General features: G+C 47.9%; 5 protein-coding genes and 1 pseudogene across 5 annotated transcripts in view; 5 read left to right on the top strand and 1 right to left on the bottom strand.

Annotated features, from left to right (window-relative positions):
• Positions 1 to 27,953, bottom strand: part of LOC148686099 (uncharacterized) — a 580,325-nt gene that overhangs the window by 332,367 nt on the left and 220,005 nt on the right. The window lies entirely within an intron of this gene.
• Positions 5,104 to 6,215, top strand: LOC118084900 (olfactory receptor 51I1-like). The gene has a single exon (XM_035115003.3). It carries the CDS (start codon positions 5,230 to 5,232, stop codon positions 6,160 to 6,162), a length of 933 nt encoding a protein of 310 aa, XP_034970894.2. The 5' UTR covers positions 5,104 to 5,229; the 3' UTR covers positions 6,163 to 6,215.
• Positions 6,811 to 8,915, top strand: LOC118085045 (olfactory receptor 51I1-like; annotated as a pseudogene).
• Positions 12,739 to 13,686, top strand: LOC118085044 (olfactory receptor 51I2-like). The gene has a single exon (XM_035115305.3). The coding sequence runs from the start codon at positions 12,739 to 12,741 to the stop codon at positions 13,684 to 13,686; it is 948 nt and encodes a 315-aa protein (XP_034971196.3).
• On the top strand, positions 18,761 to 19,708 carry LOC118084899 (olfactory receptor 51I2-like). The gene has a single exon (XM_035115002.2). The coding sequence runs from the start codon at positions 18,761 to 18,763 to the stop codon at positions 19,706 to 19,708; it is 948 nt and encodes a 315-aa protein (XP_034970893.2).
• On the top strand, positions 24,820 to 25,764 carry LOC118085043 (olfactory receptor 51I2-like). Its single transcript, XM_035115304.2, has one exon. The coding sequence runs from the start codon at positions 24,820 to 24,822 to the stop codon at positions 25,762 to 25,764; it is 945 nt and encodes a 314-aa protein (XP_034971195.2).

Genomic DNA, 27,953 nt, shown 5'->3' with positions numbered 1-27,953 from the left:
AGTGACATGATTGCATTCTCTTGCCCCCCACAAATCACCACTGGGCGAGACATTTAAACAGCTGTGGGATATTCTGCGTGTCTGTTGTGCATACCATAATTAATTGCTAGAGTCTCCTATCCAAAGGACTGAGAGCTAGAGTTCCCCTGAGCGTGTGCAGAGTAACTGAGCAGCTGGCTGTGGGTGGAAGGGCTGGGCACCTGTTGCCCTTTTTTTTTTGCAGGACAAAGAGATGGGGGGCTTGCTTTCCTCTCCCATGGCCCCAGAGAAGACCACAAGGAAGAGCAGCAAATGTGGAACATTATTTATTCTTACTTATGAAATTTCTATACTGCCCTTCACCCACTGATCTCAGGGAGGTTCACAACATAAAAACACGAAGTGCACGATAGAAACAAGGAAAACACATGCAAACCAATACTCCCCACCCCCACCCCCCATGTTCCACTTGGGGTGGGGCAGCAGGGAGAGACTCAAGCAGGCCATTTCAGATATAAAGACACCCTTGCGGTCGGATATCTGACAACAGCTGCGATGGCCTTGGCACAAGGCAATGTGCCTCTCGCGCATGTGCAAGCAGCTCCTGGGTGTGCCAAGGGCTCTCTCACAGAACTGTAGAATGGTAGAGTGGTAAGGGACCCAAGGGTCATCTAGTCCAACCCCCTGCAATGCAGGATTCACAGCTAAAGAATACAACCTCTGCTTTAAAAAACCCAGCTTTTTCAACTGCTCCTTCTAAGTCTTAGTTTCCAGACCCTCAATCGTCTTGGTTGCCCTCCTCTGCACACCTTCCAGCTGCTCAACATCCTTCTTAAATTGTGGTGCCCAGAACTGGACAGAGTATTCCAGGTGTGGCCTGACTAAGGCAGAACAGAGTAGTATTATTATGTCCCTTGACCTGGACACTAGACTTTTGTGGATGCAGCCTAGAGTAGCCTTTTTTGCTGCTGCATCACACGGTTGACTCATGTTAAGCTTGTGCTTCACCAAGACCGCTAGATCCTTTCCACACTGCTATATTTGTGCATCTGGTTCTTCCTGCCTAAGTGCAGAACCTGGCATTTGATGGCGAGGACGACAAAGCAGACCAGACTCCTTTGACTGGGTGCACGAACATGGATCTATGTGTGGAAACAGAATGTGAGAATTGCCGTCCCGCATTTCTAAGCTTTGGATCAGGTATCATTTCTCATACACCTGCATCAAAGACAACTCTGCAGCACTGGGGCCCGAGGGTGGTGGTGTTGTTTTAAAAAGAATTCTGCAAGTTTATTCTTAGCACCCTCTAAACTCTGGGCTCCAGGGTGGTCCCATGTGGGGCAGCAGCAGCCCCAGAGCCCCTGGAGCATCGCCAGGTGAGCCTGTGCATAAGAGCTTCCTCCCAGCTGTCCCTTCGGTCTCTCCTGCCGCAGACAAAGAAGGAAGGAAGGGCTCTGGACAGGCAGCAGAGACTCTCCTGGCAAAGGCAGAGTGGGGTGCTCAACCTTCCAGGTAAGGGAGCAGATGCTGAAGGATAGAACCCTAAAACTGTAGAGTTGGAAGGGAGCCCAAGGGTCATCTAGTCCAACCCCCGCAATGAAGGAATGAGGAACCCACCACCACCAGACCTGCAGTTGAACAGAGTTCCTCCTCTGCCACAGTGGGCCTTTGGACTTGTGGGGCAGGCCAGGCCCATGTTGTGGGCAGGGGTCCAAACGATGAGAAAGGAGGATCTGACTAAACACCAGCAAGGACTTTCTGAGGATAAGAACCAGAAGGGGTGGGCTCTTCTTCCTTGGAGATTGGACGGCCATCCCTCAGGGGTGCTTTAGCTGAGATTCCTGCATTGCAGGGGGTTGGACTAGATGACCCTGGGGGTCCCTTCTATGCTGGGAAAAGAAGAGGCATCTGCCCAAATGATCTCTTCTTCCAAAGATGGTTGTTAGCTGTCCAGTCCCTCAGCTCATCCCTGCTCAGCATCTGGGGGGCAGCTGGTGGGTTTCACCCTTGGAAGGGAGCTTCAGTTAAGCTGCTCTTGCAGATTTAGCTGTGCCTTCCCCAAACCAGGTCTCTCACCTCCAAGAGCCAAGAGAGAGCCACCTCCTGCCTCTGCTCTCCCTGAGCTCTGGCCGACCCAAGCTTTGCTGGTTCTCAAGCCGTGGGGTGGGCTCCCCTCCGGGCTGCGGAGGGAAAGTCCTATGTGGTACAATGGGTCAGAGCGCCTGGGTGTTAACCAGAAGGTTGGTGGTTCAAGCCCACCCAGAGACCGCTGTGGGTAGGATTCATGCATTGCAGGGGGTGGGACTAGATGGCCTCTGGAGTGCCCTCCAACTCTACAATTCTATGAGGCTGAGGATTCAGAAACAGGCGGTGCCTTTTCCCCTCCTCCCTCTCAACCAAGGCTCCTGAGCAGATCAGGGTTGAACCCCCCCACCCCAGAAATCAGCTGTGAGTCCTACATTGCAGGGTCTAGATCAGGGGTCAGCAAACTTTTTCAGCAGGGGGCCGGTCCCCTGTCCCTCAGACCTTGTGGGGGGCCAGACTATATTTTGAACAAAATATGAACGAATTCCTATGCCCCACAAAAAACCCAGAGATGCATTTTAAATAAAAGAACACATTCTACTCATGTAAAAACATGCTGATTCCCGGACCGTCTGTGGGCCAGGTTTAGAAGGTGATTGGGCCGCATCCAGCCCCCGGGCCTTAGTTTGGGGGATCCCTGGTCTAGATGACTCTTTGCCTTCCTCCCAACTCTGAAATTCTACCGTTCTAGAATTTTCTTCTCCGGCTGTCAGGAGGGTGGGGGTGTCGCTGGGTTCTACACTTATCATCTTCAAGCAGATGCCTGAAGTCCATTCTCTCTCTCTCTGTCTCTCTCTGTCTCTGTCTCTCTCTGTCTCTGTCTCTCTCTCTCTCTCTCTCTGAACTGGAGGGTTGGAAGGGACACCAAAGGGGCATCTAGCTGGACCCAGTGTGGTGCAGGAATCTCCGCTGAAGCATCCATGCCTGATGGCCGAGCAGCCTCTGCTCTGCTCAAAACCCTCGCCACTGACTGAGCTATAGTGGCGCCACCCCCCCTCTCCCCCACCCGCCTGCCCACCAGCATCCAGACTTTCCTATTCCCTCCCACTATATATAGTCTTTTTGCACCGCTGCCTTCGGGCAAGAGATACAGAACAATTAGAGCAAGAAGAAATAGAGAGCTACTGTATAACCATCTTAAATGCTGTACAGTAACTAAATAATATGATCCCGGGGAGTTGGAATGGGTGTCGATGTGTGTGTGTGTGGGGGGCTGTAATTGTGTTTTTATTTTGTTTTTTATGGGATGGCATTAAATTTCATTCTACTATGTACAATGACAATAAAGTATCTATTCTATTCTAAATAAAGTATCTATTCTATTGTAATTTTATTGGTGTGAGCCGCCCTGAGCCCGGTTTTGACTGGGGAGGGCAGGGTATAAATAAAAATTTATTATTATTATTATTATTATTATTATTATTATTATTATTATTAATCCACTTTTAAGAAAAAGCAGATCTGTTTGGGGGGGGGCTGGTGGCTGGATTTGCCTTCACTGCCTGCCATCTACTGCCACCTCCTGGCTGATGTCAGAAAGACAGAAAAATGCAGGTTTCCAGGTTCACAAGCGCTAGCAGCCGCTTTCAGTTCCACGTCTACCTTTTTGGCGTGATGAGAACCACTGGGAAATGCTCTGGCTGGCAATATGGTTCAGCTTTACGGTCAAGTCCTAAACACCTTATGCTGTGCTTGGCCAGTGACCTGCGGAGGCCAGTCATTTGTTGTGCTACTTTGGCTAACGGGGTCCCCACCCGAGAGAGAGAGAGAGAGAGAGAGAGAGAGAGAGAGAGAGAGAGAGAGAGAGAGAGAGAGAGAGCACACTCTGATAGCAAGAGCCTCTGGACCATGGAATGGACCTCCTAGGAAGGTCAAGGACCAGGGCTAGATTTAGGATTGATGTGGCCCTCAGCTCCTGAAGGGAATGGGGCCCTTTATATGTCCAGCTGTCCTTCGTCAACAACAAATTGTCGCTGTTTTTTGTGTTGAATATATGCTATGTGGAAATTTATGGACCTAATAGGTATCTAAAGCCATTTGCACATGTTGCCTTGCAACCAGTCCATGCAGAATGGAGGCACCCTATATAGAGAAATGAGCAAACCAGGGATATTTTAGGGAGCAGGCGGGGCCCATGACTTACATCACAGGACAACACAACACAAAACACGGTTGTAGGGTTTATTTTATGTAGGGTTTATTTTATTTGCTTTTTATCTTATATTTTGGAAATGTACATCCAGTTGTTGCTTTCTTTATTTTTTTTTGGGGGGGGTCCCCCAAGAGAGTGGGGCCCTGAGCTAGAGCTTGTTTAGCTTATACATAAATCTGGCACTGTCGTGGACTCTCCTTCAGTGGAAGTTGGATAGCCACCCCTCATGAGTGCTTTAGCTGTGATTCCTACATTGCCGTGCGTTGAGTTAGGTGACCCTTGGGAACCTTTCCAACCCTACAATTCTACGATTCTTTGTCCCTAGTTTATGGTTTTCAATACACACTGTCTTTATTATTTTCTGAGTGTGCTGTGAGAGCTTCTGGTCCTTTTCATGCCCCACCTCCAGATTTGGAGCAGAGGCGCATTGGCATAGCAAACCCCACTGGCGCCTGGGGCGGAGAGATCGCCTACAGTTGTTGAGCCGTTGGAGGGGAGATTGCACCTGGGAGGCTTTAGTGCCCTGTATCCCCCCAGTGCCACCCCTGCCACCCACTGCGCCCGCCTTCCTTCCTTCCTTCCTTCCTTCCTTCCTTCCTTCCTTCCTTCCTTCCTTCCTTCCACCCATCCCAGGATTTCCACTCGTGATTTTCTCTTGAGTTCCCTTGTCTTTATATTTTAGACCAGGCATCCCCAAACTTTGGCCCTCCAGATGTTTTGGACTACAATTCTCATCTTCCCCGACCACTGGTCCTGTTAGCTAGGGATCATGGGAGTTGTGGGCCAAAACATCTGGAGAGCCGCGGTTTGGGGATGCCTGTTTTAGACCCTTGCAGCAGTCACTCCAATGTTTCCCACTTGACCCTCTTCTCAGCCGCTCACTGATGGAGTCTCCCCTCTCCTCTCACTCTCCTCTCCTGCCATGTGCTTCCCTCTCCGTTGTCCCATGGCCAGAAGCCTCCTGGTCCTTCTTGTTTCCTTTCCAGGGAAATCCAAAGCCCACGAAGGTGCGCATGGAAGAGCTCAACCTCACCCGCTTCCAGCCTGCCACCTTCCACCTCACCGGCTTCCCAGGCCTGGAGCAGTTCCACTTGTGGATTGCCATCCCCTTCTGCTTGCTGTACGCTGCCTCCATCACTGGCAACTGCACCATCCTCGCCATCGTCAGGAGGGACCGGCGGCTCCACGAGCCCATGTATTTCTTCCTGTGCATGCTGTCCTTCAACGATTTGGGGGTTTCCCTCTCCACCCTCCCAACGGTGCTCGCCATCTTCTGCTTTGGCCTCAGTGATGTCCTCTTTGACGCTTGCCTGGCCCAGATGTTCTTCCTCCACTCCTTCTCCTTCATGGAGTCCGGGATCCTGCTAGCCATGTCCTTCGACCGCTTTGTCGCCATCTGCAACCCTCTCCGGTACTCGTCCACCTTGACCAACCCCCGGATCGCCCGGATCGGCTTGGCCATTGTCCTGAAGAGCACTGTCATGCTCTTCCCCTTCCCGTTCCTCATCAAGCGGCTGCCCATTTGCAAGTCCAACATCCTGTCCCACTCCTACTGCCTCCACCCGGACATGATGCGCCTGGCGTGTGCCGACATCACTGTCAACAACATCTATGGCTTCTTTGCCGTCCTCTTCACCTACGGCCTGGACTCCACCTTCATTGTTCTGTCCTACACCATGATCCTGAAGACCGTCTTGAGCATCGCATCACGGGAGCAGCGGCGCAAGGCCCTCAACACCTGTGTCTCGCACATCTGCGCGGTCCTCTCTTTCTACGTCCCCATCATCGCTGTCTCTGTCCTGCACAGATTTGGGAAGGGCGCCCCTCCCGTGGTCCACATCATGATGTCCAACGTCTACCTCTTCGTCCCCCCGCTGCTCAACCCCATCATCTACAGCGTCAAAACCAAAGAGATCCGGAAGGGGATCGCCAAGATGTTTTCGTGATTGGCAAACGCAAATCGAACCGGTCTTTGCGCGTCTGACTAGGACCTGGGAGGGACCAGGGTTCAAATCCCCCCCCACTCGGCCACGAAGCTCCCCGGGTGCAATCTTTGGGGGCTGGTCACTGCCTCGGCCTCAACCTAACCTACCTTGCAGGGTTGTTGTGGGAATAAAATTGGGAGGATGAGGAGGATCATACACACCACTTTGATCTCCTTGGAGGAAAAGGTAGCACATTAGTGTAATAAAAAAACTGAATGAATGAATGACTGAATGGGTGTTTATCATACTGAGACATAATTGTGAATAATTTTTGGAAGGCTGGATGCTCTCTGGGTGTCTCTGCAGCCCTTCCTCTGGTCTCCAGCTCTGTGGCAGAGCATCTTGGGTTCTTGGGTTCTAATCTTGGCATCTCCAGGCAAAGCTGGAAAGGTGTCGGCTGAAACCTTGGAAAGCTGCTCCAGCACTGTGCGTGATGGGGCAAAGGCTTCTCTTCCTACACCCCTATTCCTACATACACTATTTAGAGGTATGGCTTCTAAACACAGAGACTCCGTTTACCTGCGATACATATTCATTTAGGCAATTTCTATATAGTACTTAATTACAATGGTTTCTTAAGCCAGTCAAGGCCCAGTGTCAGCGGGTGTAATGGCTGGGTCTCCCCCAAAGAAGCGAGGCTACTCCGGCAGCAATGAACTCAGGTTTATTGATCAAAACACACAAACCACTCTGGAGCTCAGTCACTCAGCGCCTGCTTCCAAATTAGCTGTTGCTGAGTCTTCCCACATTTAAAGCCCCCCTTCGCTTCCTTTCCTGTTCATGCCTCTCATTAATTCTTGCAAGCCTACGCATCATGGGATGGGCTATTTCCAGTGGCCCTCCCTTCCCTCTGAATCTGTCAGTCTGTGTCTTCCCCCTTGAACTCCCCCCTTCCTTATCCTTGTTCTCGGAGCTCAGGCTTCTACTGCAACTTGGCTGCTCCTCTCTCATTCCTGCTGCATTCCTGCCTCCCCACGCTCTCCCCCTCTGTCAGCAATGGGGCAGCTTCTCCTCCCTCCCTCTTTCCCTTGCCCATAGAGCAGTACCACCACCAGCAGCAGGGAGCACACCTGTCCAAGAGATCTTCCGTGAACTCTGACACGTCCAGATGGACCAGGGCTGAGACCAGTAGAAGGCAGCACCTCCTCCTCACGTCTGATCCACAGCCTATGAAAAGAGCCTTCCATGGATGGAGGGGCATGTAGCCATCTCCCAAGGGGTGGCCTTGGCTTAAGGGTGGGGTGTTCCTGCCTGCTCTGTCCCACCATCCAGAAAACACTATTTCCAAATCTCTTGCGGACTTGTGTGTGGTGTGGTGTGGTGTGGTGTGTGTGTGTGTGTGTGTGTGTGTGTCAGTCTGGATGGTGCCCTGCGTCCCTCCAAATCCTCAGGGGTCCTGCACCCAGGGAGGGTGAGAATCTAAGAGACCCTGTTGCTGAAGGCAATGGCCTTCGCTGGCCACTCAAGTGCCCTTATATCCACATTCCAAAAATATGAGAGAGGTTGCAAGAGCTACACTGGACACTGGAGACCCAGAGCTGTGACCAATGGAGAAGCAAGATTTGTTTGGGGTGTCGATGCTGTGAGCTCCTCCATCCTCCACTCAGGCTGTATATATAATATAATAATAATAGTAATAGTAATAGCATAGCTGCCAAGTTTTCCCTTTTCTCGCGAGGAAGCCTATTCAGCATAAGGGAAAATCCCTTAAAATAAGGGATAACTTGGCAGCTATGGTAATAGTAATAGTAATAATAATAATAATAATTTATTATTTATACCCCGCCCATCCGGCTGGGTTTCCCCAGCCACTCTGGGCGGCTTCCAACAGCAAAATGAAATAAAAGAATCTATTAAACATTAAAAGCCTCCTTAAACAGGGCTGCCTTCAGATGTCTTCTAAAAGTCTGGTAATTGTTTTTCTTTTTGACACCTGTTGGGAGGGCGTTCCACAGGGCAGGCGCCACCACCAAGAAGGCCCTCTAAGGTGCTACTGGAAGGAATTTTGTTATTTTGTTTTGACTATAGCAGACCAACACGGCTACCTACCTGTAACTAAAAATGAAGTGAGAATGTGAACTTAAGACAGGAAAAAGGAGACTCCAGCATGGAGTCAGGGGTCCTCTGGGCGATGGCCCTGGACCGCTTCATGGCCATTTACAACCCCCTGCAATACACCACCATCCTGACAAACTTTAGGATTATGTGGATAGGATTAGGGATTGCCGTGAGAAGTGGTCTCCTGATGGCCCCACTCCCTGTTCTGCTAAGGAGGCTGCCATTCTGCAGGTCCAATGTGCTCACTCACCCTTACTGCATGCACCCCGATTTAATCCGGCTTCCATGCACAGACATGGAACAGCTAAACTGGCCTGCTTTGCGTCGTTTCCACACTTGGGTTTGATTCCTTGTGTATCCTCTTGTCCGATGTGATGAATCTCAAGACTGTGCTGAACATAACCTCCCAGAAAGGGCACCTGAAAGCCTTGAGCACCTGCGTCTCCCACATCTGTGCCGTCGTGCTCTATTATACTCCCGTGATTGGTTTGGCTATTGCAAACAGATTCAGCAAGCACAATTCTCCAATGCTGCCCTCGGTGATGGCCAACATCTACCTCCTGGTTCCTCCGATTCTGAACCCCATCATCTACAGCATCAAAACCAAAGAGATCCTCAAAGCCCTGGGCAGATTTTTGTGTCTACGGAAGTTCTGATCTGGAATGGCAAAGAGCGCAATGGCATCCCCAATAGGGTTTATGGCTTCTCCAGCTCAGTACATGAATGAACATTTTGTTGTGCACATTTGCAGAATCTATTGGTATTTCTGAAAAACTCAAGCACACACACAGAATATCTTCCTTTATCTATGTTTGTACAGGTTTGTTGTCACAGTGTAGTTCTGCATTTTGTTCCTCAGGGGGCGCTGCCTCTGGGAGATTGGATACAGTGTGATGATAGTCTGTTGAACTTGAGCTTGGGGGTTTGGGCTCCAGCCCCTGCCCCACACAGTGTTTCCCCTCCCTCCCTCCCTCCCTCCTCTTTCCTGGCATTCACCTGCTGGACTGCAAGGTAGGGCATCTGTGTCTCAAGCTGGGCTTCTCTTGGTGCTGCAACCACAACCGAGGGAAAAGTGGTGGAGGAGTTTTCTGGAGGCCACAGCAATGCTTTTGTGGCCCAAGCGTGGCCGGTGGCCTCACGACAGATGGCTCAGAGGGGCAGTGCCACCATTAACTCACAAAGCGCCCACTGGGAGACCATTGCACTGCAGCTGTGGCTGCCCACTCCTTCTGGCTCATGCCACACTGCTGAGGCCGTATCCTGAACCTTGCAGCAATGTGGAAATTGGGGTTGTATGGTATGTACTGACCAGCTTGCTCTGTGACATCACCGGCATTTCACATGTAGACAAGATAATAATAATAATAACAACAACAATAATAATTTTATTATTTGTACCCACCCATCTGGGTTGTTTGCCAATAAACGATAAAGCAATATGCAATGCTTGTTTTAATTGTAACCAAACTCTCAGTTCTCCACAGTTTAAGACCATATAAGGTTTCACTTGTGATGCCTTCCTAGGTAGGTGTCCAAATGTTCACTGCATGGACGTGGGTTCAAGCCCCACAGTGGGCAAAATATACCGATAGCTGCACATGCTGTAGAGGGAAGAGAAGGGCAGGCCGGGTTCATTCACCTGGGAAGGCAGCGCATCTAGGAGAAGGAGAACTCTGATCTTAAACCTCTGCTGCCTTGAGGGACATTTTCAGGAGAGGAAAAGGCTCAAGAGTAAACCCCACACAAATCTGGAGTCCCTAAGACAGTTGGGTGGTGTCTTGTAAGCCTCCTTCCGGCAACTCCTGCAGCCAAGCTGGGGCCAAACGTCTTGCTCTGCTTTCCTTTGGACCACATTAACAAGTCCGAAAAGGTGTTGTTGTCTGGGTAGCCCAGGACCTCCGAACACACTACCCAGGCTTGCACCCTGAAGAGGTCACTCTGGTGCTGCTAATCCAGTGGATTGACTTCACCCCAGAGGTGCACTCCATTGTCTCATTTCAAAAAGAATGGAATAATGTATGGACTATATTGGTAAGATGTGTTGAATGTAGAAAGACCAGTAGAATTGAAACAACATCTCATAACGTGAATACAAATATCTCATTTATTTTTATTGTATTATAACAGGGATAAAGCAGTAGGATTATGATATATTCGGTTTGAACAGGTGAATTTGCAGCTATTGTACAAACAGATAAATTATAGGTGTATATATGCGAGAAGACACCTTATTAAAAAAAATGTGAAAGAAAGAGTCAAGTTTGAACGAACGAAAAAAGACAATGCGAAAATTAAGGACTGACACAAAGAAGACAGAAGACGGAAGAATGGAAGGAGAAATGTAAAAAAGTAAAAAGTAAAATGTAATATAGTATGTATATGAAGGAAAATCAATAAACAATATATTTTTTGTTTTAAAAAAAAGACAGATGGATGCCAGCAAGTGTAGCCTATTTCTGTTAATTAATCACCTCACATTACCTCACATTTTTAATTACAAACAGATTATAAATACCTAGAATCCCAGTGTTTTCCTCTTCTGTTATGTCATTCTCCCCCTCTATCGTTTTCTCCCTTGCCACACACAAACACAAAATTGGTCCACCCCCTTGACTGCTGTTTTTGCTGCTGCAACCTGCTCTGTTGAGGAAGGAGGGAGCTCAGCATCAGTCCTGCCCGCTGTGGAAGAGTCTCCTTTGGGTTGGTGCCCCTTGGGTTCTCTGTAAGCTCCTGCCAAAGAGTCTCATCTCCTCCTTCTCTAGGGATTCCCAAGAAAGCAGCATAAATCTCTCTGCCGCGGAGTCTCTGGCAGAACTGGATCTCCTAACCACCAGCAGAGACCAAGGAGATTCCACCCAGGTGGGTCTTTTTATTTTCCAGTTTGAAACTTGCTCTTCATCAGAGAAGGTTGGCACAAGCTTCCTTCTGGCTTCGGGGATATTGCTCCAGGATCCAATTCCTATAATGGACAGCCTTGTTGGGGTATAGAGTGTGCCATATGAGTCATGAGTCAACAGTGTGATGCAGCAGCTAAAAAAGCCAATGCAATTCTGGGCTGCATCAATAGGAGTATAGCGTCTAGATCAAGGGAAGTAATAGTACCACTGTATTCTGCTCTGGTCAGACCTCACCTGGAGTACTGTGTCCAGTTCTGGGCACCACAGTTCAAGAAGGATACTGACAAGCTGGAACGTGTCCAGAGGAGGGCAACCAAAATGGTCAAAGGCCTGGAAACGATGCCTTATGAGGAACGGCTTAGGGAGCTGGGTATGTTTAGCCTGGAGAAGAGAAGGTTAAGGGGTGATATGATAGCCATGTTCAAATATATGAAAGGATGTCATATGGAGGAGGGAGAAAGGTTGTTTTCTGCTGCTCCAGAGAAGCGGACACGGAGCAATGGATTCAAACTACAAGAAAGAAGATTCCACCAAAACATTAAGAAGAACTTCCTGACAGTAAGAGCTGTTCGGCAGTGGAATTTGCTGCCAAGGAGTGTGGTGGAGTCTCCTTCTCTGGAGGTCTTTAAGCAGAGGCTTGACAGGCATATGTCAAGAATGCTTTGATGGTGTTTCCTGCTTGGCAGGGGGTTGGACTGGATGGCCCTTGTGGTCTCTTCCAACTCTATGATTCTATTATTCTCTCTTTAAGCCTCTTTAAACTTGGGACCAGCTTATCTACGAGTTTGCCTTGGTGGAATTGACACCACTACAGGTGCCTATGATTCTATGATTTTATAATTGTCAAAGGTGGCCATTCTGAAGCATTTGTGATGACCGGTGGAAGATCAAATGTGCCCAAAGTCCTCCATCTCTTAAAAGATATTCTGAAATGTAGAAAATTGGTATGTTGGGGAGAAGGTGTTCTTTTCAACCTCCCATGAAGGAGAGTCCACCACCTCTTGAGGTCATCCATTCCACACTTGAACAGCTCCTACCATCTTCCGAAGTATTAGTTTGAATCTCCTTCCTTGTCATTTGAATTCATTGATTCAGGCCCTCCCTTCTGGAGCAGCAGAAAACAAGCTTGCCCCACCTTCCTTGTGATAGCTCTTTGGTCTATGGTATTCAACCATAGAGGAAAACCCACTCCTTAATCTCAGGAACCATCCTGCAAAGTTTGGTTAAAACATGTTAAGAGGGGTCAAAATGCAGAGCAAACAAACAAGCAACTCCCCCCCCCCAAAAAAAAGTGCTAGATTTATTGAGTTTTTAAAAAGACAGTTCTTTGTGATGCTTCCATATTAATTGCTGTCACTGTATGGCTTCTTTAACTTTTTTCTTTTGGTGGCCAAAAGGTGAGCTACCAGATAAATAAGATCAGAATAAATATAGCTCATGAACGGTAGGGGCACGCCAACAATTCCACATCACAGGGGAATGCAGAACCAAAGCAAGCAAGGCTCCCATGTGGATGGTGGTGTCTTTTTCTTTCCTTATGTCCATCCAGGTGCGGCTAGATGGGAGAACTTGATCCCTCACCATGGAGCTGTTCAGTAACCAAAGCACCTTCCACCCCACATTCCTCCTCACTGGCATCCCAGGACTGCAGGCCAGATCTATCGGGGTCTCCATCCCTGTCTGCTTTGCCTATGCGGTTGCTGTCTTGGGGAATGGCATTGTTCTCCTCGTGATCGTGAAGGATCAGACCTTGCATAAGCCCATGTACCTCTTCCTCTGCATGCTGGCTGTGAGTGAGCTGGGGGTCTCCATCTCTACCCTCCCCACAGTGCTGGGCGTCTTCCTGTTTGATGCCAGGGAGATTGGGCTGGATGCGTGCCTCAGCCAGATGTTCTTCATCCACTCCTTCTCCATCATGGACTCAGGGGTCCTCTGGGCGATGGCCCTGGACCGCTTCATAGCCATTTACAACCCTCTGCAATACACCACCATCCTGACAAACGTTAGGATTATTTTGTTGGGATCTGGGATTGCCATGAGAAGCGTTCTCCTCATGACCCCACTGCCTCTTCTCCTGAGGAGTCTGCCGTTTTGCAGGTCCAATGTGCTTGCTCATCCTTACTGTCTGCACCCCAATTTAATCCAGCTCCCCTGTGCAGACACAACCATCAATAACCAAACTGGTCTGTTTGTTGTGCTCTCCACATTTGGCCTCGATTCCTTGTGCATCGTCTTCTCCTACGTGATGATTCTCAAGACCGTGCTGAGCATGGCCTCCAAGAAAGGCCGTCTCAAGGCCCTGAACACCTGCGTCTCCCACATCTGTGCTGTCGTGCTCTATTACACCCCAATGATCGGTGTTTCCATGGCGCACAGGTTTGGCAGGCATAATTCTCCAATGCTGCACTCTCTGATGGCCAACATCTATCTCCTGGTTCCTCCAATTCTGAACCCCATCATCTACAGTATCAAAACCAAAGAGATCCGCAAGGCCTTTGGAAGGTTTTTGTCTCAACAGAGACTGATCTGAAGTGTTAAAGTGTGTTGTGATATCCTCAAGAGCCTTTATGGCTTCTCAAGCTCAGCAGAAGGAAGTTGAGTGACCATTTGGTTTTCCTCCCATTTAGAAGCCATTGGCATTTTTTAAAGCACATGCACACACAGAGTAGATTCTTTACAAGCTCGTATTTATATTCTTTACTTGTTATGCATCATGCCATTGTGAAATGGTACTAGAAAGGAGTGTTCTGCAGAGGGTCTGCGCATTGGGTCACATGGCCTGACTCTGTGGAAACATCAACTTCCGAGCATCTACGGTACTCAGACCTGCGGGTGTAGGGTGGTATCTAAATTTAATAATAATACTTCCCCCATATCTTTGACAATGTCCCAAAGACCTCTTATGTTGCATCCCTAAAGTCATTCAAAAGGAGTTAAGCCAGGGCTCTCTTGGCCTTCCTCTCTGTAGGTGTTGCAGGTTCTGGTCCCAATAATTGAGATGTGTTGCTAGGCACATCTTCAGAATTTGTTTTTAATTCTAAAAGATTAATCGCTGGGCGAGATGCGATGGTTGTCAATTTCTTCACAGGCTTTGCACTGTCTCTGCATTAAATTAAACTGAGGAATGGGGTAATAATACACTCAGCGCCAGGGATTTTGCACCCCTCTTGCCTGTCCCAAATCTGCCACCCGTCTCAACTCCTCCGGCTTAACTTTCTGATGCTCAGTTCCATTTGGGGCTTCTTCCTGCCTTAGTTCAAACTCTCTGGCTTCTCTTTTTCCCTTTCGTGAGCCACACACACCAACCCCAGTGCTGCTGCTTTTCCTTCCAAGGTGCCCATCTCAGAGTCAGAGCCACTTCCTTCTCCATTCCCACCCCCACCCCCAGATGTCTCACAGTTGATACCAGGCATCCTGCTTCTGCCCTTGTATTGTGAACTCAGACTGTGTAGGCAAAGGCAAAAGAACTGGAGGGGGCTGTTGTTGTCTGTATTGGGTTTTATGAACAAGAATGATGTTATACAGAGAAGTATACAGCACCAAGTTTTCTCATGTCATTTGTATATCACAAAAATAGCATAATAAATGTGAAACTGGAGGTTGTTTTAATTTGTTTTTTAAAATATTGTGTTTCAGTGCTCTCACTTATCCTGGGACCTTAGGAAGAAGGGAGTGTAAACTAATAGTCATAATAATTTTGCGAGCGCCGACAAGAGCCTCTGCGAGGCTTTGCACAGGGGATCTATCAGCAGTGTCTGTCAAGCCTCCTTTTGGCATAGCTGCACCTTTACCTGCCCTGTACCTGATGTCAAACATGGACAGGTGGCTTATTCAGCATCATGGCCCAATAGGGAGCCATGGAGGACCCATTTAGGCCTATGGACTAGAGGGCGGCATGAAGTGTGTGTCCTGCGTGTAACTAAATGTAAAGTATTGCTGTCAGTTAAGCACTTCACATAACCCCTCCTTATAATATGTGTAAGCCAGGCAATAAAAGGCTGGAATCCCACTCTTGTTCACTTCTTTTATGACCTTTCTGCCTGCTTTGCTTTGCTTTCCTCTCCTCCAGTCTTGCCACACACAGAAACACACAGAGCTGGTTCACAGCCTTGGCTACTGCTGGTGAGGCTGCAGCTGCTGGCACCTAGTTTGTTGGGGGAAGGTGGTGCTCAGCACCTGCCCTGCCCACTGCAGCGGAAGAGTCTCCTTTGGGTCTCCTCAGGAGTCCCAGAGAGCTGCAGGAAGAAAGTCTCGTTTCCTCCCTCCCCAGGGATTCCTGGGAAAGCAGCATAAATCTTCCTGCAGCCGAACCTCCGGCAGGATTGAATCTCTCTCCTGGCCACCAGCAGAGACCAAAGTGTTTCCGTCCAGGTGAGTCCTTCTATATTCCATTTCGGAACTTGGTTCTTCATCAGAGAAGCTTGTCACAGGTTCCCTTCTGGCTTTAGGGGTAATGATCCAGGATCCAGTTGCTGTAATGGAGAGTGTTGCTGAGGTATGGCTATGCGAAGCATTTGAGAGGGCAGGTGGAGGATCAAATGAGTCAGAGTCCAGAGTCCTTAAAACAAACAAATCCTGATATGTGGAAATCTAGCAAGTTGTGGAGAAGGTGCCCTTATCCCTGGCATGCTTGCTTTCCATGGGGAGGTGGTTCTGTTCTGTTCTGTTCTGTTCACCTGCACCAGTGGCCTTAGATGCTCACCTGCTGCCACAGAAAGACTTCAGGTGGAACCAGGCAAGAAGAGAGGCGAGACGGAGCCAGGGACTCGCTGGATGAATTGGGAAACATGGGAGCCATTGCAAGGCCTGACCAGGTCACCCCATTGCTTCCTCTCAACACTGCAGGGATATTATTATGATGATAACTTATTTCATATCCACACCGCTTTATACTTTCAGGAAAAAGAAAATCTCAAAGTGCTTTACAACCTAAATTAAAAGATCAAATAAAACAACCCAGGAGGAAGTCAAGAATACATTCAAAGCAGCATATTTAACTGGAAACAAAAGTTTTATCTTAAAAAAATCAAAATGGAATGTCACTAAAGGAAGTCAAACATAAGAGTGCACATTTAAAAGAGCATTATTAGCAAAAGAATGAAATAGGACATGCCTGCTGTTGTTGCTGCCCATCATGCCCAAGGTGGGTCTTGGCTGTGGAAGCTCAGGCTCAAGGACGAGATAGGGAGGAACCAAAATGCATTGTTTGGGCATTTTTCTTCTTCATTTTAGTATCAATTGAAGGTACTCATCTGTGGATGAGCATGCAAAAAATCGATCTGAGTGGCCACCATGCACAGAGTGTACACTCTGGTGTGTACACCGACTCTGTTAGTAATAATTTAATAATAATAATTTATTATTTATACCCCGCCCATCTGGCCGGGTTCCCCCAGCCACTCTGGGCGGCTTCCAACAAAACAGAAATTCTAAAATACAGAGATCCATCAAACATTAAAATACAGAAATCCATCAAACATTAAAAGCTTCCCTAAACAGGGCTGCCTTGAGATGCCTTCTAAAGGTCTGGTAATTGTTGTTCTCTTTGACCTCTAGTGGGAGGGCATTCCACAGGGTGGGTGCCACTATCGAGAAGGCCCTCTGCCTGGTTCCCTGTAACTTGGCTTCTCGTAATGAGGGAACCGCCAGAAGGCCCTCGGAGCTGGACCTCAGTGTCCGGGCAGAACGATGGGGGTGGAGACGCTCCTTCAGGTATACAGGACCGAGGCTGCTTAGGGCTTTAAAGGTCAACACCAACACTTTGAATTGTGCTCGGAAACGTACTGGGAGCCAATGTAGGTCTTTCAGGACCGGTGTTATGTGGTCTCGGCGGCCGCTCCCAGTCACCAGTCTAGCTGCCGCATTCTGGATTAGTTGTAGTTTCCGGGTCACCTTCAAAGGTAGCCCCACGTAGAGCGCATTGCAGTACCGGTAGTCCAAGCGGGAGATAACCAGAGCATGCACCACTCTGGTGAGACAGTCTGCGGGCAGGTAGGGTCTCAGCCTGCGTACCAGATGGAGCTGGAAGACAGCTGCCCTGGATACAGAATTGACCTGCGCCTCCATGGACAGCTGTGAGTCCAAAATGACTCCCAGGCTGCGCACCTGGTCCTTCAGGGGCACAGTTACCCCATTCAGAACCAGGGAGTCCTCCACACCTGCCCGCCTCCTGCCCCCCACAAACAGTACTTCTGTCTTGTCAGGATTCAATCTCAATCTGAGCTGTCCATTTATTTGCTTGCTTCAATATCGTTCTATTTGCATAGAACAGTTTCCCCCGAATCTGGTCCCCCCAAGATGTTTTGCACCATCAGTAGCATCACGGTCAGCAGGGAGATGTCCTTCTATTTGCAGATTCTGTTCCAGATAGCAGCACATGATTCACTGTGGCTGATGGGAGATGTAGTCCAAGGTATCCGGAAGGTGCTGTGGTTTGGAAAGGGTTGCTGGGAATGGTAAGACTGTGAGGGCCCAGAATTCTTGGAGGGGAAGAATGTGCTTGAGAGCTATAGTGTTTGTACACAGTTGGGTGAAGCGTCAGACATTCCCTGTGCAATGCAGACATGGCTGTGTTCACAGACTGTTCTGATGTCCAGAGCAAGTCCAGAAGGGGATATACAGTGGGACCTCGGTTTACACAATTGGTTCCGGAAGTCTGTACTTAACCTGAGGCGTACTTAACCTGAAGTGAACTTTCCCATTGAAAGTAATGGCAAGTGGATTAATCTGTTCCAGATGGGTCCACGGAGTACTTAAACTGAAAGTACTCAAACCGAGGCGTACTCAAACTGAGGTATGACTGTATAACAGAGCAGTGGTTGAATCAGGGCAGTTTTGGAAGCCTTAGTCCACCATCTTGATTTAAAATGGCATCTCCTTGTGACCAAAAGTAGATGAAAAACTGTTCCTTTATCTCAGAAAGCATCCTGCCAAATTTGGTTAGGATAGACAAAGAGCTTTCCAAATGCGTAACAAACAAACAAACAACTTGCCCAAATATATGGCAGTATATATATATATATATATATATATATATATATATATATATACACAGTGGTACCTCTACTTATGAATAACTCCACTTACGAATATTTCTACTTACGAATGGAGTTCCGTCCGCCATCTTGGATGCAGTTTAGATAGGATTTTTTCTACTTACGAATTTTTAGATAGGTTTGCTTCTACTTACGAATTTTTTTCTCCCAATGCATTCCAATGGGATTCGACTTACACATTTTTTCGACTTACGAATGTGCATTCGGAACGCATTAAATTCGTAAGTAGAGGTACCACTATATATATATATATATATATATATATATATATATATATATATATCACATTGTGATGTTTCAGTATTCAAAGGTGTCCCCTTGAGGGATCTTTCACCTTTTTGCTGACCAAAAGATATGTTGCATAATTTAATGAACACAAGCAGATTATAATTATAATTTGATTTTAATTATAGCCCGGGCCACCAATATAGATGGCATTTGGGAATGCAGAACCAAAACAATCAAGGCTCCATGTTGATGACGGTGCCTTTTTCTTTCCTGATTATGTCCATCCAGGTGCTACTGAATGGGGGAGCCCAATCACTCACCATGGGACCACAAAATAACCAAAGCATCTTCCATCCCACATTCGTCCTTACTGGCATCCCAGGACTAGAGAACAGAAATAACTGGGTCTCCTTCTCTTTCTGCTTTGTCTACGTCATTGCTGTCTTGGGGAATGGCATTGTTCTCCTTGTGATCATGAAGGATCAGACCTTACATAATAAGCCCATGTACCTCTTCCTCTGCATGCTGGCTGTGAGTGAGCTGGGGGTCTCCATCTCTACCCTCCCCACAGTGCTGGGAGTCTTCCTGTTTGATGCCAAGGAGATTGGGCTGGATGCGTGCCTCAGCCAGATGTTCTTCATCCATTGCTTCTCCTGTATGGACTCAGGGGTCCTCTGGGCGATGGCCCTGGACCGCTTCATAGCCATTTACAACCCCCTGCAATACACCACCATCCTGACAAACCTTAGGATCATTTTGTTGGGATCTGGGATTGCCTTGAGGAGTGTTCTCCTGATGGTCCCAATGCCTCTCCTCCTAAGGAGGCTGCCATTTTGCAAGTCTACCACCCTTGCTCACCCTTACTGTCTGCACCCCAATTTGATCCATCTCCCTTGTGCGGACACCACTGTCAACAGCTTCTATGGCCTGTTTTTTGTAGTTTCCACATTTGGCCTTGATTCCTTGTGCATCGTCTTGTCCTACATGATGATCCTCAAGACCGTGGTGAGCATGGCCTCGAAGGAAGGCCGCCTCAAGGCCCTGAACACCTGCGTCTCCCACATCTGTGCCGTTGTGCTCTATTACACCCCAATGATCGGTGTGTCCGTGGCACACAGGTTTGGCAAGCACAATTCCCCGATGCTGCCCTCACTGATGGCCAACATCTACCTCCTGGTTCCTCCGATTCTGAACCCCATCATCTACAGCATCCAAACCAAAGAGATCCGCAGAGCCCTGGGCAGGCTTTTTTCTCATAAGAAGTTCTGATCTGAATTGGCAAAGCGTGTACCAACATCTCCCAGAGTGTTTATGCCTTCTCAAGTTCAGAAGAGAGAAATTGGGCGACCATCTGGTTGTACATGTGAACTTTTTAAACACAGAAACAGATGCAGACACAGACAGAGTAGCTTCTTCATTAGCTCTCCGTCCCGTCTTCAATTATGATGCATCAAGTAATGGCAGAATAGTACCATAGAGGAAGATGGTCTGTAGTTTTGGATAAATTTAAAAGGGGTTTCTAGACTGGAGGTCTCTCTCCTAGAAAGTCAGGGGGAAAAGATGCAGGCACCGAGTGAAAATACAAATGCACACACAGAGAGAGAGACAAATATAAGGAGGCTTCAGAGAACCACATGTAAACCAATGTTTCTTGTACATTTCCAGATCAAACACATGGTTTCTATTCACTACTTAAAGGATCACAGCAATCTTAGCAGTTGCACCTCAACGCCATCACCCCAAACCATTCAGAATCATTTAGCAATTCAGATCAGCTCTCATCATAATGATTATATATAATCTTTTTTCATTGTGGTCTTTTTATTAAAACTGACTAATTTTCCTATTCATTCAATGTCTCCCAATATCCTCTTTCATCGATCTACAAAAAAATTCAAGGTGAGTCCCAATCACCATGCCTAGCCGGTTCTCTTTTCATGCATACAAAGGACACCATAGATGCTAAAAGTTTGTTCTTTTCAGTGTTCTGGGAAGAACTTTCACCACATACAGTACCTGAAAGCAACTGGTTCTGTGTTGTAAAAGGTAGCCAGGCACAGACTTGTTCAGTTTAGCTAGACTCAAAAGAAAATGAAATCATCAAAATGATGCAGTTTTATGAATTTCTTCTTCTGATTCTCAGTCCAGTGAGCACAGTGAAGTCCAAGCCCAACTGGTCTTCAGGCCCATTTCCACTGAACACCCTCCTACCTGTGTTCTCACACCTGAATCACGAGGGCTACTGTATGTCCTTCATGCACTGTCAGAGGCCGTATGCTCCTGAATACATGAATTGCAGGTGTGGAGAGGGCAGTTGTGCTCTCTTGGGGGCATCAGCTTGGCCACCATGAGAACAGGATGCAGGACTAGATGGACCACTGGCCTGATGCGATGGAGATGCTCTTCTGTTCTCCTCTTACCAGGCAAACTTACCAAGCATTGGTAGTGCTGTACAAACCCTGCACAGCTTGGGACCAGTATACCTAAAAGATTATATCATCCCATCACAACACTCTGTAGCCGGAGATACCTTTTCTGTTCCATTTAAGATCTGAATCAGGCCTTCTTTGTGGTGGCCCTGCCCACTGGAATGCCTCTCGAGACACACATGACATCGTGTGTGTGTGTGTGTGTGTTTGCACCTGTTGAAGACTTTCTTCTTCCAACAAGCCTTCAAGATAGAGATTTTTCTCCCAATCGGTATCTGCATAAGATTTGAAAATCTTTTGGTATATAGAATTATGTTCATTTTATTTAAATGCATGGGTGTTTTTACAGCTTCTCTATGTATGTGAAATATATCTGTGTGAAATCATTTCAAGATTATTCATAGGAAGCAATTCATAAACAAAACAGACAAATAAATAAAATCCATATTATTATTTCTCTTAGCGCTACCATGAATACATCCCAGAGTGCTGCATCTAACTAGCCACCTCATGTAAACAATGCTTAAAATATACAGTTATACCTCGGTTTACAGATGCTTCAGGTTGCGCATTTTCAGGTTGCGCACTGTGCCGAAGCCGGAAGTACCAGAATGGGTTACTTCCGAGTTTCGGCACTTGCGCATGCGCAGAAGCGCTAAATCGTGCTTTGTGCCTGCGCAGAAGCGCCGAATCTCAACCTGCGAGTTTGCAGACGCGGCACTGCGGGTTGCGAACATGACTCCCGCACGGATCACGTTAGCAACCCAAGCGTCCACTGTATAGATTTGAGAGTGCAACTTTGTAATCTCACTGTTGCAGCTGCTGTGACCTTGTTTGTCCATGGGGGGAGGTGCTCACAAACAGATGCACACCCAGAGACAAGAGTAGCTTCTTCCTGAGTAGCCCACTTCATCTTAAATTATGATGCACAATGTTATGACAGAATAATACTGGAGAGGAGCTCACTCTGTAGCTCACGCTGCTTCCGACCGTGAAGGGAAACATGGCTATCCTGGTTATTAGTCATAGCTAGCTCAGTAGCACCACACATTCATTCCAGTCTATGTTACCAGAGAGAAGAAGGTGGCCTCACTCAGGCTTCTCTTCTGGTTTTCAGTCTAGGAAGCACACTGAAGTCTATGTCCAAGTAGTCTTCAGATTCATCTTCCTCGGAAACCAAACAGTCTGTTCATTCTTGGAATTGTGGAATTGGAAGGGACCCTGAGGGTCATCAGAACTGGTTATGCTGAATCATGATGGCTATGCTACATGGGATGCAGGTGGCGCTGTGGTCTAAAGCCTCTTGGGCTTGTTGATTGGAAGGTCAGCGATTCGAATCCACTCGATGGTGGTGAGCTCCCGTTGCTCTGTCCCAGCTCCTGCCAACCTAGCAGTTCAAAAGCACACCAGTTCAAGTAGATAAATAGGTACCACTGTGGTGGGAAGGTAAATGGCGTTTCCGTGCACTCTGGCTTCCGTCACAGTGTCCCGTTGCACCAGAAGCGGTTTAGTCTTGCTGGTCACATGACCTGGAAAGCTGTCTGTGGACAAACACTGGCTCCCTCGGCCTGAAAGCGAGATGAGTGCTGCAACCCCATAGTCACCTTTGACTGGACTACGAACATGAGTTGACTGGACTACGAACATGAGGAGGCAGTGCAAGACAGGAGTGCCTGGCGTGCTCTGGTCCATGGGGTAACGAAGAGTCGGACATGACTAAACGACTAAACAACAACTGTCCAGGGCTCCTTTACCTTTACCGTTTACCTCCTATTTCCATTGTCAGAGGCGGTGTGCATCTGAACACCAAAGGTTGGACGTCACAGGTGGGGAGAGTGGCTCGTGTTCAGGTCCTGCTTGAGGGTTGCTCATTGGGGCATCTTGGTTGGCTCCTGTGAGAGCAGGATGTTGGTCTAGATGGGCCACTGGCCTGATCCACCAGGGGTTTCCTTATAAACAAAATCAACATTCATATTTCTCTTGGTGCAACCATCAATATACTATTGCAGCTAATTAGTCACTTCACATAGCCAGTGCTTAAAATATACAGGTAAGACTGTGGAACTCAGTAATTGCACCGTTGCAGCTGCTGTGACCTAGTTTGCTGAGGGCGGATGGTGCTCAGCACTAGTTCTGTGCACTGCAGAAATGCCTCCCTTGACTTAGTGCCCCTTGGTGGCCCCGCATCTCTCCTTCCTCTCCAGGGATTCTCAAGGAAGCAGCATAAATCTTTACGCAGCTGAGCCTCTGACATGACTGGATCTTTCTCCTGGCTGCCAGCAGAGACTAAAACGCTTCCATCCAGGTGGGTCTTTTTATGCTCCAGGTGGAACTTGTTCTTCATCAGAGAAGGTTGCCACAAACTGCCTTCTGGTTTCGGGGATATTGATCCAGGATTCAGGGCTCATCCACTCTGACCTGGGCTTTCGAGACACAGGACAAGCAGAAGTGTAGACGAGCCCAGAATTGCCATAATAGAGAACCTGGAGTGTTTCAAGTGGCAGGTAGGGGGTCAAATGGGCCAGGTGTGCCCACTTTCTTAAAAAATAATAATGAATCCTGTGTACCTGCTGCCCCAGCTAGAAATGATTCCCCCCCCCCGGCTTCTCCCAAGATGATGGAGCTCAGGGACAAGGCTCCTCCAAATTCCTGCGGAGCAGAGCAGATCTTCTGCCTCCCCTTCCAGAGCGGCTTCTGGAATGTCTGTTGGTGCCCATTATTTACTGGGATTTTAAAAAGAGGGTGCATTGAGATGCTTCAGGATTAGGGCTTATCCAGATTTTATCCAGGCCCAGGTTTTAAAATTCCATGTCTGAGCAAGGTTTCTTCTCGTGTGTCCTGGCTTCCCCCCCCCCTCCCCCAAGAAAAACTTGTGTTTCACTGCTGAATCAAAGCAAATGGATTGCTGTTTCCTCTGATTCACTGGTAAAGCATGGCTTTTCCCATTGAAAGCACCAGGACAAAAAACAGCCACCCCCACTTAGACATGGAGCTTGGAAGAGCAGAATTGTACCTGGGAAGCTCAGCACAAAAGGGAGCCGGGATGAGGCCTTAATGCATGTCACCTTGTGGGTTCATTACCTTTTCTTGTTGTACAAAAGGTGGGCTATGGAATTTAAGAAAGAAAACAATCAATGCAGTGAATGAATGAATGATATAGACATGCCACAAATCTGGCAGAATAAGGAGCTGCAGAACCTAAGCAACTGAGGCAGTACATGGAAAAAGAATCTAGGCGGTTTAGCAGACCACCAGTGTAAAACGAGTCCACCGTGTGAGGCAGCAGCAAAAAAGCGAATGCTATTTTAGGCTGCATCCACAGAAGTCTAGTGTCCAGGTCAAGGGAAGTCATAGTCCCACTCTATCTCTTCTGCCTGGGTCAGACCACACCTGGAATACTGGGTCCAGTTCTTGGCACCACATTTTAAGAAGGATCTTGACAGGCTGGAAAGTGAGCAGAGGAGGGTGACCAAGGTGTTCAAGGGTCTGGAAACCAAGTCTTAGGAACAATGGTTGAGGGAGCTGGGTATGTTTAACCTGGATAATAAAAGACAGAGAGGTGATATTTATTATTATTATATGAGAGCCATCTTCAAATACCTGAAGGGCTGCCACATGGAAGATGGAGCAAGCTTGGTGTCTGCTGCTCCAGAGAGCACGACCAAAACCAATGGATTCAAATTGCATGGAAGGAGATTCTGAGTAAACAGTGAGAGCTGTTCAACAGTGGAATGGATTCCCTTGGAAGGTGATGGACGTCCTTCATTGGAAAGAGAGTTTGGATGCCCTAGCTCTGATGTCTGCTTGCAGGGGGTTGGACTAGATGGCCCTTGGGATCCCGCAGAACTCTACATTCCCATGATTTTATGAAGCTCCCATGTTGATGATGAGGCCTTTTCCTCCCTTATGTCCATCCAGGTGCTGCTGAACTGGAGAACTTGATCACTCACCATGGAGCTGCTCAGTAACCAAAGCTCCCTCCATTCTACGTTCCTCCTCACGGGCATCCCAGAACTGCAGGCCGGAAATATCGGGGTCTCCATCCCTTTCTGCTTTGCCTACGCGGTTGCTGTCTTGGGGAATAGTGCTGTATTCCTAGTGATTGTGAAGGATCGGAGCCTCCACAAGCCCATGTACCTCTTCCTCTGCATGCTGGCTGTGAGTGAGCTGGGGGTCTCCCTGTCTACCCTCCCCACAGTGCTGAGAGTCCTCCTGTTTGATTCCAGGGAGATTGGGCTGGATGCGTGCCTCAGCCAGATGTTCTTCATCCACTGCTTCTCCATCATGGACTCAGGGGTCCTCTGGGCGATGGCCCTGGACCGCTTCATAGCCATTTACAACCCTCTGCAATACACCACCATCCTGACCAACTTCAGGATTGCCATGATAGGCTCAGGGATTGCCGCAAAGAGCATTATCCTGCTGGCCCCGCTGCCTCTTCTCCTGAGGAGGCTGCCGTTTTGCAGGTCCAATGTGCTTGCTCATCCTTACTGTCTGCACCCCAATTTAATCCGGCTCCCTTGTGCAGACACCACCGTCAACAGCCTCTATGGGCTCTTTGTTTTGCTCTGTACATTCGGCCTCGATTCCCTGTTCATTGTCCTGTCCTACACGATGATCCTCAAGACCGTGCTGAGCATGGCCTCCAAGGAAGGGCGCCTCAAGGCCCTGAACACCTGCGTCTCCCACATCTGTGCCGTCGTGATCTATTACACCCCAATGATCGGCCTGTCTATGGTGTACCGGTTTGGCAGGAATGCTCCCCCTCTGGTTCACTCCCTGATGGCCAACGTCTATCTCCTGGTCCCTCCGCTGCTGAACCCCATCATCTACAGCATCAAGACCAAGGAGATCCTCAAGGCATTTGGAAAGGCTTTCCACCGGAGGAAGTTCTGACATGGAATGGCAGCGACCTGAACCATGAGGCAGTGACAGCCCAGCTTTTTCACCAAGGAGCTCAAGGTGGTAAACAGGCTTCCCCCTTCCCTTCCCTTCCCTTCCCTTCCCTTCCCTTCCCTTCCCTTCCCTTCCCTTCCCTTCCCTTCCCTTCCCTTCCCTTCCCTTCCCTTCCCTTCCCTTCCCTTCCCTTCCCTTCCTTGCTCACCCATCTTGTCATTGACCACAGAAGCATGGAGAGAATCTCGTCATCCACTTTGCACTCACCTTTGCCTGGTGGGACTGATCCATGTGGCAAGTTCGTTCATGTGCTCCAGCCCTAGTTGGGGGTGGAGTAGTTCGAGACCAGAAAGGACAGCCCCAGTTCATAGAGAAAAATCTGTGGGTGTTTAGCGACTGTTTAATGTACCTGAGAGACAGCATTTGGCTATGCTCAGTGCTTTCCCCCTAAAAACATGTTTAGGGGTACTCTCATTTTCCTACTCATGTTGAAATACTGCCCCTTAATAAGGCCAAACTTAGATTCACAAAATGTTTAGGGGTATGCGCCCCCCTGCGTCCCCCCAGAAAAAAAGCACTGGCTATGCTTATTAAGAAATGACCATGGACTCCATTGGACTGTACACCCACTGACATAAGTCATTTTGTTTTGCAAATCAATGCACACATGTATTTTCATTTATTGTTGTAGGGGTGTTTTTTTGGGGGGGGCAGTCTGCATGATGCTCTGAGTCCTGTATTCTTCCACATGGGAACAAATGATCAAGGCTGCTTGTCAAAAGAGAAGGGGGGGAACCCCACATTGCTTTGCATCATCATTAATTATATTTACAATCATTTTATTTATATGCCGCTTATATGCATGATTGCCTACTTGCATTTCTAGTTCCTATCGGTTCCAGTTAGGTGAAGCCTGCCTGCCTTCCTTCGCTGTCATCCTGCTTAGGTCTCCTTTCAACTCCCCTCCCCACTCTCTCCAGGAGCCTCTTGCCAAGGGTTTGGGGTCCAGTGCAGCAGTCAACCTTTCACTCATCCAGGTGTTCTATTCTTTCCTGAACTGCCTAGACCAGTGGTTGCCAACTGGTGGTCCACGTAACCCTCCCAGGAGGGTCTGTGGCACCATTCACATAACAAAAACTAGCACCGAGATGTGAACATTTTCAAAAGTAGGGGGTCCATGGCTTGGCTTTTGAAAAACAGGGGGTCTGCAGTGCTTAGCTAATTGGGAAGTTCATCAGTTTTGTTGATCAACTGGATTTCGAATAAATGTGCAATGAATTGTCACTGTCTTGAATTTCATTGTGCTATTGTCTTCCTTGGTGGGTCTTGCAAACCACTGTTCTGAATGGTGCTTTTTACAGGGCAGGGGGCACTGGGGGTGAGTTTATGGAACCAAGGGGATGGCGGCCTGAAAAAGTTTGGGAACCGCTGGTCCAAGAATTTGATTGGTGGGTGGCCATATAATGACTAACAGCAACAATGAGGTCAAATGAGTACTTCCTTCCCAGGTGATGCTCCTGGGACTAGACTCTCTCCACCTGAGGCAGGTGTGGATGGTGACATTTGAAGTGATGTTTTCTTTTCTTTTTTAATATAATTTTTATTTATTTTCCATTTAATATTATACATTCACATCATCTTTATCCACTATGCCGCCTTGGCTCTTAGAGCCTGTCAAATTCCTTCCCGCCCGCCTCATGGCTTTTCAAAATTAACCTTTTCATCATTGCAATTTAAGCATGTTCCAATTCTAATTACACTCATTACAGAATATCTCAAAAATTTAAATAAATAGAGAAAGATAGAAAATTCTCATTACAAGTCTTCAGACAACCCTGCTAGTGATGTTAATTGCTTACAATGATCTTTCAGATATCGTATGAATTTACTCCAGTCATTACTCTGCCCATACTTGATCATGCTGGTTTCAGATTTTTCCTGTCAGCTTCACCAGTTCTGCAAAGTCCACCGTCTTCATCTGCCCCTCTTCTTTCATTGGTACTACTTGTTGTTTCCATTTTTGGGCCAAAGGGTGCTCATCAATGGCTCCTCCTCATCCTGGAGAGTAGTGACTAGTGGGGTGCCACAGGGTTCTGTCTTGGGCCCAGTCTTATTCAACATCTTTATCAATGACTTGGATGATGGGCTTGAGGGCATCCTGAGCAAGTTTGCAGATGACACCAAATGGG

Source organism: Zootoca vivipara, chromosome 4 (assembly GCF_965207765.1).
Source record: "Zootoca vivipara chromosome 4, rZooViv2.hap1.1, whole genome shotgun sequence".
NCBI classification, from domain to species: Eukaryota; Metazoa; Chordata; class Lepidosauria; order Squamata; family Lacertidae; genus Zootoca; species Zootoca vivipara.
The sequence above is the reverse complement of the archived record's forward strand: the minus strand, read 5'-3'. Positions and strand labels throughout refer to the sequence as shown.

Bases quoted from the DNA above. Each gene is read 5' to 3' on its own strand.
- LOC118084900 (XM_035115003.3), top strand. From the start codon at position 5,230: ATGGAAGAGCTCAACCTCACCCGCTTCCAGCCTGCCACCTTCCACCTC.
- LOC118085043 (XM_035115304.2), top strand. From the start codon at position 24,820: ATGGAGCTGCTCAGTAACCAAAGCTCCCTCCATTCTACGTTCCTCCTC.
- LOC118084899 (XM_035115002.2), top strand. From the start codon at position 18,761: ATGGGACCACAAAATAACCAAAGCATCTTCCATCCCACATTCGTCCTT.
- LOC118085044 (XM_035115305.3), top strand. From the start codon at position 12,739: ATGGAGCTGTTCAGTAACCAAAGCACCTTCCACCCCACATTCCTCCTC.